The following is a 9,631-nucleotide window of genomic DNA, read 5'->3' as shown; positions in this document are numbered from 1 at the left end:
AAAAGCCTGGCTTGGTGCTTCTGAGGGGCTTGTTTTTCAAGGGTGTTCAAACTTTGCTGGATTGAGATTCAGGATGTGGTCTGAACCGAGAGTCACTCACCACGCTGTGTAGTTAGTTCTCTGTCGCTAAATCTACTTGGTCAAAGACCGAGTCATAGCTGTTCTCCAAAGCTATGAAAGTAAACAGTGTGTCCTATTTTTAGGACATCACTGCTTGCAAAAAATAGCTCGAAATCCAGACGTTTGAATCTCAACAGACTTCAGCTTAAGACACTGTCCTCGGGTAACAATGCGGGTTGATACTGGCATTTTCTCAGGGGTCCTTATTTAATCTTATAGTGTCCTCGCTGCTATTCCTACATTTATATAGGAAAATGAAGGCTCAGAAATCTTCCCCAAGCCAGCCTTCCACAAGCAGAGCCCACAGTACTCTGTCAGTCAACAGCCGGACGTCACAGCTCTTGGGTTTTAAACCTTTTTCCTTCCCACCTTGCCACATTCCATCTTGACATCGATAGCAGGATGTTGCCATTACATTGAATTCTGGCCCAGTCTCCTGAAAGGAAATTAGTTGCTAACATTAGATTCAAGTTACATAATCAAGAAATTTCTTATCCTTCTTAACATCTTATTTGCTTTATTTAAAAAGTCATTGGAGGGGCTGGAGACATGGCTCAGCAGTCAAGAGCACTGGCTGCTCTTCCAGAGGACCCAGGTTCAATTCCTAGTGCCCAGGTGGCAGCTCACACCTGTCTGTAACTCCAGTTCCAGGATATCTGACACCCTCACACCTTAGAACATACAGGTAGGCAATACCCTAATGAACATAAAATAAAAATAAATTATATATTTTAAAAGGCTCATTTGGGGAGGGAGGGAGGGAGGGAAGGGGAGAGAGGGGGGGAAGGAGGAGGAGGAGGAAGAAGAAGCTGCCACTGCAACTGCCATTGGATTTGTTAGCCTGCTCATCTCATCGGTGCTCCCGTTTCACAGAAGGACTCAAGGTATTTTTCCAACACAGCATTGCTTGCAGCAATTGCTTGACAACTTAACGGGCTCCCAGTAGCTGCATGGGACAGTCTTAGAACATGCAGTGAAACTCATCAGAGTCTGGACAGGCTCCACAGGTGAGACCAGAGGAGATGCTGCCTGTCCCTTCCCGATTGCTTTAACCCAAAGACCAAGTTCAGGATCCCATGCTTGCTGAGACGATCGAGAGACACTACATTGGGGACATCTGACCAGGATCTACTGATCTCATGTTAATCAAATACGGAGAACAAGGGTTGGTTTGTCCTCCTCCTCCTTCCTCCTCCCCCTTCCTCCTCCCCCTCCTCCTTTTTTTTTTTTTTTTTTTTGGTTTTTTCAGACTGGATTTCCCTGGGTAGCCTTGGCTGTCCTGGACTCCCTTTGTAGAACAGGCTGGCCTCAAACTCATAGCATTCGCTTGCCTCTGCCTGTCAGAGTGCTGGGATTACAGGTGTGCTCATCCATTCCCAGCTGACTGAAGCTTTTATAAGGCAACAGGACCTCATCAGGAAACCACCAGCGCGTCTGAGCGATGCCAAGTTAAAAGTGCCAGTATTGTGTCCACACGGGTGCTCAGAGCTCTCTGTGATTCCACTTGGAGTGCACCCCTCCAAATAAAAGTAGGAGAACCATGGAGGCGGGCATGGTGGCACACGCCTCTAATCCCAGCACTCAGGGAGGCAGAGGAAGGCAAATCCTGTGAGTCTGAGGTCAGCTTGGTCTACAAAGGGAGTCCTGGACAGCCAAGGCTACACAGGGAAACCCTGTCTCAAAAAGAACTCCACAACAAACAAAAAGGCTACAGACACTTTGTGGCAAGGCAGGAGAAAGATGTTGCCCTGAACACTTGCACCAGGGGTTGGCTCAATCAGCCTTGGAGACTGTACCCGTGTTCATGGCTCAATGCCAAGCACTTTCTTTCCTTTCTGTTTTTCTGAACTGACAGACTCTAAAAAAAAAAAAAAAAAAAAAAGAAAGAAAGAAAGAAAGAAAAGAAAAACACAAAACTAAAATTGAATTTCTGTCACTATTGCCCCAGGATGGATGAGAGTATGAGCAGTCAATACCATGTTTGCATGAATAGGGCGGTAGGTATGCACGAAGAGTGGCACTCCTCTTTAGAAATTCAGTATTTCAGGAATCTGTATTTTTATCCTCTAGAACAATTAAAAAAAAAAAAAACAAAGGATTCACCTAATCTAATATTTATATGCTTGAAAGTTTTAAAATGATCACATATCAAAATCAGCTATAATGACTATAATTGAAAGTATTTTTGGAATGTAACATCTATATAAATCCTGATTATTTCATGGGTTCTTCTTGCTGTAGGTAGTTCATTGTATATATGTGTAATAATATAAATATATATGTAAAAAAGGGGGGCAGCACTTTTAGGCGGGGCATGGTGGTGCACGCCTTTCATCCCAGTACTTGGGAGGCAGAGGCAGGAGGATCTCTTTGAGTTCAAAGCCAGCCTGGTCTACAAAATGAGTCCAGGACTACACAGTGCTGGAGCCAGTGCTACACAGAGAAACTCTGTCTAAAAAAACCAGAAGAAATAAAACAGTACTTTTACTGAGCCTGCTGGCATGGGCCTGTAATTCCAGTTACTTGGGAAGCTGAGTTGGGAGTGTCACAAGTTCAAGGTTTGTCTGAGTGAGTTCAAATCCACCCTGGGCAGCTCAGCAAGGGGATGCACCTGTGTGTTCTTGCCTAGCATGTGTGAAATCCTAGGTTTAATCCCCAAATACTGGAAATAAAGAAAGTCAGACACATTTTAAAAAATAATTACAGTTACAACCACAAAATATACCTGGATTCACCTGGGTCAAGATCCAAGTTTTTCCTGTCTTGTCTCAACAGTCACAGGGTATTGTCTTTGTACTCCTGGCCCAAGATGGCTCTTGCTGTTGGTATTGTCTCTATTCTCCAAGCTGTGTTCAAATACCTGGCAAAATCAACGTACAGAAAGAAGGGTTTATTGTGTTTGAGGTTTTGGTCTGGCGTACTTTGACGCTAATTACTGCTTGCTGTCTTTTAATGTACCCCAAACACTGCTGTGTAACCTTGCTAAAAACTTATTCCTGTTTGACCAATAAAGAGCCAATACACCTGGACAGGCAAATGAGATAGACGTGGCTAAAATTCACAGGCTTCGGAAGACAGAGAGGCTCTTGGGAAAGCAAGCAGTCAAGAGATCGGAAGAGGATCTTGGGAAAGAGACCAGATTAGAAGAGACGGAAGGAGGCCATCGCCATGAGTGAGGTGGAGAAGCAGCGCATGGCGGATGTGGATGAAAGACTCGGCTCAGACGAAGAACATTTAGCAAGTATTTGGGATTATGGATGGGAGGTAGCTCGAAAGAAATCATTAGAAGCAGATGACATGGGGTTGGGGGAGGGAGGTACGGTCGGTAATTAGGGGATGTCTTCCCTGCCCCTGGTGAACCAAGGCTATTTTGAATTACAACAGGTGTCTGAGTTTTCACTGACTGATAGCGGGTTAGAAAATACCGCTAATAATACTTAGCAACACTCGTGGTTTGAGGGGAGGAGAGAGCGTCATGGTGGGAAGGAAGACCGTGCCAGAGGAGCAAGAGGCCACTGGTCACACTGCAGCGTTAGCCAGGAAGCAGAGAGAGGTGAGCCCTGGGGTTCTACGCACTTCCTCCTCTTTGTTCCACCTAGGACCCTAACCCGGGGGTTGATGTCATCCACACATTTGCGGGTGGGTTTTCCCTGCTCAGTTAAGCCTTTCTGGTAACTCCCTTGTAAATACAGCCAGAGGTGTTCATTTCAAATCCCACTAAGTTGATAGATGGGTCTGATGAAGGTTAATGGTCACCCTTTTCCGTTTGTAACCTTTAGAGGTTGCTCACATCTCATTGGCCAACATGGGATCACCTGAGCCTATCTGACTGCAAGGGGAGACTGGGAAATGTAGTCTTTGTTCTGCACAGCCACACTTGACAACCATAAAACCTAGGTTACTAGGGCCGGAGAGATGGCTCAGTTGGTAGTGTGCCTGTTGAGCAAGTGTGAAGACATGAGTTTGGATCCCCATCTAATGTACAAAAGATGGTTGTGTCTATAACCCCAGATCTACCAGGGAGGAGATGGGCAGATCTCTGAAGCTCATTGATCAGGCCCAGGTTCAGTGAAAGACCTGCTCTCAAAATTTCTTTTGTTTTGTTTTTCAAGAGAGGGTTTCTCTGTGTAGCCTTGACTATCCTGGACTTGCTTTGTAGACCAGGCAGGCCTTGAATTCACAGATCCACCTCCCTCTGCCTCCCTAGTGCTGGGATTAAAGGCGTGCACCACCACCACCGCCCAGCCTGCTCTCAAAATTTAAGGTAGAAAACCACTGAGAAAGACACAGTACCAGCCCCTGGCTTCCTGTATGTGTGCTCACACTTGCACGAGCAGGTACATTGTACACACACAGGTGGTTACTTGGGGCCACTTAGATGTCCGTGGATGGATCTCTCATTCTTCCCAACGCTAGTAGTAAGGCACAAATGAACCCATGCAGCATTTGAGCAAAAGAGAGCTCAGGTTACTTGCTGCAGAAAGCACGGCTAGTTCTCTGTGAACCTTTTGGGTGTGACTTTATTTTTGTTCCCTTTTGTATTTGTGTGTAGTTTTCTGCGTTCCAGCGCTAGAATCCCGGTGGTGACATCTCTGCCTAACTGGGATTGCCACTCCGGTACCTGATTTCACCATACCACTTAGGAACAGGTGTCCAGGAAGGTGGCCCCATGGCTCGCCCTTTAGAGTTGAAAGCAAACGCTTATTTAATTCTGTTCAAGGAATTCTGTGACACTTATTGAGCAATGGATATTACAATCAAGTGTTGCCTAATCAAAACTGGGAACTAGACCAAGGGAACACCATTCTTCGCCTTGATTCGGATTAGACCTGGCTTGTTAGAAAAGCTGTTTCCGAACTCTTCCCCTGTTCCTCTTCTCCTTTCCGTCCCTCTCTCTTCCTTCCTTCCTTCCTTCCTTCCTTCCTTCCTTCCTCCCTCCCTTCCTTCCTTCCTTCCTTCCTTCCTATCATCTGCCCTGTTTTTGGGTTGGTTTTGTTTTATTTTGTTTTGTTACAAAGTCTCAGATAGCCCAGCCTAGCCTGGCCTTGAACTCACCAGATAGCTAAAAGTAGCCTAAATTCTGATCCCAAGCCCTCTGTTTCCCAAGTATTGCCATTACAGGTGTGTGCCACCTATATTAATCAACGCAGTAAATTTGTTGTTGTTGTTTGTTTTTGAGACAGAGTTTCTCTGTGTGTAGCCTTAGCTGTCCTGGACTCACTTTGTAGACCAGGCTGGCCTCGAACTCACAGAGATCCACCTGCCTCTGCCTCCCAAGTGCTGGGAGTATAGGTATGTGCCACCATGCCTGGCACAGTAAATTATTAAGGCAGTAGTTTCCTTTAACCGGCTAGCTCCCCAATGACTGGCACATCAAGACTTGGGTTTATTTTTAAGCTGTAAGTACTATGCTGGGCAGATTCTGAGCCACTCTAATGCTAGTACCTATAAAATCCAGCCACTTGCCAACCTGATGACTCCGGCGGTGGCTTCTGCTCCATCAGTCTGTTCTTAGAGCCATGTGCTCATTCGCGATCTTCTTTCTCAGCTATGTGGCCAACTAACCTCCCAGTGTCCTTGAACATAAGTCTTTCTCAGTGTCTCCTGGCCAAAAGCCTTCCTCTCTTCCCTTTCCAGAGTTCCTGTCTCCCTACCAGGAAGTTCCACCTTCCACGTCCTACCTTTCTGCCCAGCTGATTGGCCAATCAGCTCTTTATTGACAGCTGTTATATTTACACAAGGCATTCTTCCACACATGGGCCCCCAAATCTTTTTAACTAAGAAGGAAATACTTTCCAAGTATATTTGGAAGGTAGATGCAGGATGAGCAAGAGCTCAGAGTCATCCTTGGGTACATAGGGACTCTGAAGCCTGCCTGGGCTACACGAGACTTACCCCACCACCTTCTGAAAAAGAAGAGTAAAGTGCTCCTTGTTTCCATAATATTTCTTTCAGAGGCCAACGTTGACACACAGACAATCTCCTAAAAAACTTAAATAAAAGGTGGCAGGTTTTCTAGAATGAATTTTATTTTAAGGAGGAAAAAAAGCACCATTGAAAAACATGCAGCAAAACTTGGCAGGAGGATGACCCCTTCCCCCAACCCAGAGCACAATTTTCAACAGATGGCATGCACTGGAAACAAAACTTGAAACACGGAAACTTGGTTCCTCAAAGTTTTCAAAGCTGGTGTTCCGGGTCCAAAGAATGCACCTCAAAGAGGCCCACGGCCACACCTGCTGTAGGTATCTGCCTTTGGAAATGGTAAAGTCACATTTGCATAATTCAGGCTCAGAGTCAGGTGAGTCTCCTTTGGCAGCAAAACCCACAAGAACCCCCAAAGCCTCCACAACCAAAATCAATGTTAATATCATGCTACATTTAAAAAAAAATGTTTTAAAAAATCATGATGAATGAATGTCATATCTAAATTTTTAAATTTATTCTTTTTTTAATTTAAAAAATTTTTCTCTTTTTAAAAAATTTATTCTTAAATTTTCATACATGTATAAAATATAATATGATTATACCCAGCCGTACTTTTTCCTCCTATTGCTCCCAAATCCCCTCAGCACAGCCTTCACCCAATTTCATGCTTTTTTTTTTTTTTTGTAATAATCCTCTAAGTCCAGTTAGTGCTGTTCATATGTGCATGGTTGTGGGACCATCCACAGGACTGTGGAAAACCTGCCAGTGGCCAGCACTCAAAACAGGAATGAGTCTCCTTTCCTGTAACTATCAATTGCCAACAGCTTCTCAGTAAGGGGTGTGTCCTGGAGAGCCCTTGGCTGTCTATGCCGGAAGTTTGGTTGGCTTGATCTTGTGCTGGTCTTGTACAGGCAACTAAAGACCAGATGCTTGCCTTTTTGGGACAGCATTCTTCCTCACCACTCTGCCCCCTTCCCCGCACACAGACACACAGACACACAGACACACAGACACACAGACACACAGACACACACACACACATACACACACACACACACACACACACACACACACACAGAGTCTCTTATGATTTTTCTGTGATCTTCCATCATGTTCGCTGGGCCTTCAAGACGGTAGTGGTGGCGATGGGTGTCTTGAGAAAGATGTCCCCTTCAGAACTGAGTGCTCAGTCTCCCCTGCTCAGCACTTGGACCAGTTATGCAGTTCGATGTCTACTGCAAACAGAAGCTTCTCGGGCCAGCCCGTGTCTGTGAGAAGATAGACATTTAGAAGCGTCTTGACAACATGGCCAGAGCAAACTAGCAGCAGCAGGTTCTACTCCAGGGCCTGTGGCCTCCCTAGCCACGCATGTTCGAAATGCCAAAATATTAAATAAGGTCAGAACTGTTGGTTTCCGTGTTGCTTCCCTGTGGCTTTGCATTGTGGAAAACTTAATTTCTCATGAGGCCTCCAAGTTCCTGGTCCCCGGACTCCACTTGTCTCTGCTGGGTGTGTTGTAGCAGCGACAGCTGTGTGAGCTGGTTGGTATGGGAGCCATATACACATTCACACATTAACAGAGCTTTTCTTCATTTTTCTTGAGTTCAAAATAAAGCCATTTGGAGAAGTGTATAGGTAGCATACATTTTTCCTTTGCTTTGGGATTCAGCGTGCCCCCACAAAAGTGCTGTTCAAGACCTCCCTGGGGCTGTAGCTTGGTGGTAGAACACTTACCTAAACATATGCGAGGCTCTGGGCTTGACCCACTGCGCCAGAAAAACAAAGTAAAACAAAAAGCAAAGCTGATGCGTGACTCATCTGGCCTCTCACACCCGGGCCACATCTTACTATCCATGTGACTTTGCTCTCTTGCTTTTCTCATTTGCAAAAATCTAGATAATCAGCCAGCCGTGGTGGCGCACGCCTTTAATCCCAGCACTCAGGAGGCAGAGGCAGGGGGATCACTGTGAGTTCGAGGCCAACCTGGTCTGCAAAGTGAGTCCAGGACAGCCAAGGCTACACAGAGAGACCCTGTCTGGAAAAACAAAACAAAAATCTAGATAACCATATAGCTACTTTATTAAGTAGTTAAAACAGGGCCTGACACACTCTAATAATTGGGCTATGTGAGACTCTTATGTGTATTATAATGCAATGTAGACCCATTGTCACTGAGTTCTGTGTTATCTCTCACAACATAATAGATGCCTTGTATAATACTGTACACTTTGCCTCCTAAAATCATCTCCTGGGAGATGACGAGAAGATTCAGCGAGTAAAGCTGCTTGCCGCCAGACCTTACAACCAGAGTTCAGCTCCTGGGATCCACATGGCGGAGAGAGCTATCCTCTGTCTTCCACATGGGTGCCAAGACGTGTGCAAGCTCACCTCTCCCAAATTAGTAAAACATAACAACATCTTAAATTCTTTCCTATAATATACACAATCGTGTCCCATTGCCTGCTCTCCTTTTGGAGAAACACAGGCTTTATGAAACCAGAGCAGGCTCTTGAAAGTGGCACCCTTAAGCTCCGGCTCCGGTGTCTTCAGGGTGGTCTGTGATCCTTCAGGACAATGGCTCCCAACCTTCCTAATGCTTCAAATCTTTAATACGGTCCCTCATGTTTTTCCTTTATAAGCGTTGCTGTGGTCATGGTGTCTCTTCATTGCAATAGAAAGCCTAAGACAAACAGCAATGTGAAAGTGTAAGGCAAATAAACTCTTCCTTTCCAACTTGCTTTGGTCATGATGTTCTGTCACAGCAAAAGTGCCCCTAACTACCCATTTCTGAAGGTCAAAGGGTACTCAAGTGTCAGCCCCAGAGTTTCTCATCACATTGGGAAGCTGGCATCATTGTCCCCATTTTACAGATGAGAAAACTAAGACTGGGGGCATTTTTCTTTTCTTTCTTTCTTTCCTTTTTTTTTTTTTGGTTTTTCGAGACAGGGTTTCTCTGTGTAGCCCTGGCTGTCCTGGACTCACTTTGTAGACCAGGCTGGCCTCGAACTCACAAAGATCCACCTGCCTCTGCCTCCTAAATGGTGGGATTAAAGGAGTGAGCCACCACTTCCTGCTAGGAAGTGTTTCTAACCCAGGCCTGTAACCCCAGCCGGTCCCCTATACGCCACCCTCCATTGTTAACCCTCAAAAGAGCTGGCTCAGTTAGTTTTGAATGAATTCTCTTCCCAGTGGGGAGATGCCTCAGGCCCTCAGGGAGTCAGGGTTCAGGCCAGTCTTTACACAGATCTACAGTGGACACAGCAGGGTACCTGGTGTGTGGGGTTGAGAGTAGGGTAGAATTTCTTGGCAGATTTTCTTACAAGTAACTTTTTTGACACAAGCTCTGTGTAGCCTTGGCTGTCCTGGACTCTAATTGTAGACCAGGCTGGCCTTGAACTCACAGAGATCCACCTGACTCTGCCTCCAGAGTGCTGAATTACAGGCCTGTGGCTCCAAGTAAGTTTATAAATTAAACGAACAAGAAAATGTCAAAATATGATTTTTGCTTTGCAGATTGTGTTTTCCTAGCAAGTTTTGTATTATCAGATATACAAACCAAGCCACCTACTTGTCTATCAGAAAA

General features: G+C 45.4%; 1 protein-coding gene across 1 annotated transcript in view; it reads left to right on the top strand.

Annotated features, from left to right (window-relative positions):
- Positions 1 to 3,251: 3,251 nt before the first annotated feature.
- The window catches only part of CRADD (CARD and death domain containing adaptor protein), a 201,648-nt gene continuing 195,268 nt past the window's right edge, over positions 3,252 to 9,631 (top strand). The window contains exons 1-2 of the mRNA XM_084796335.1: positions 3,252 to 3,361; positions 3,505 to 3,673. Coding sequence (XP_084652461.1) covers positions 3,596 to 3,673 — 78 coding nt within the window. The 5' untranslated portion in view covers positions 3,252 to 3,361; positions 3,505 to 3,595. The remainder of the gene's footprint in view (positions 3,362 to 3,504; positions 3,674 to 9,631) is intronic.

The sequence above is a fragment of the Acomys minous genome (assembly GCF_964271855.1).
Source record: "Acomys minous genome assembly, chromosome: 9".
NCBI classification, from domain to species: domain Eukaryota; kingdom Metazoa; phylum Chordata; class Mammalia; order Rodentia; family Muridae; genus Acomys; species Acomys minous.
This window is presented reverse-complemented; position numbering and strand designations above follow the sequence as displayed.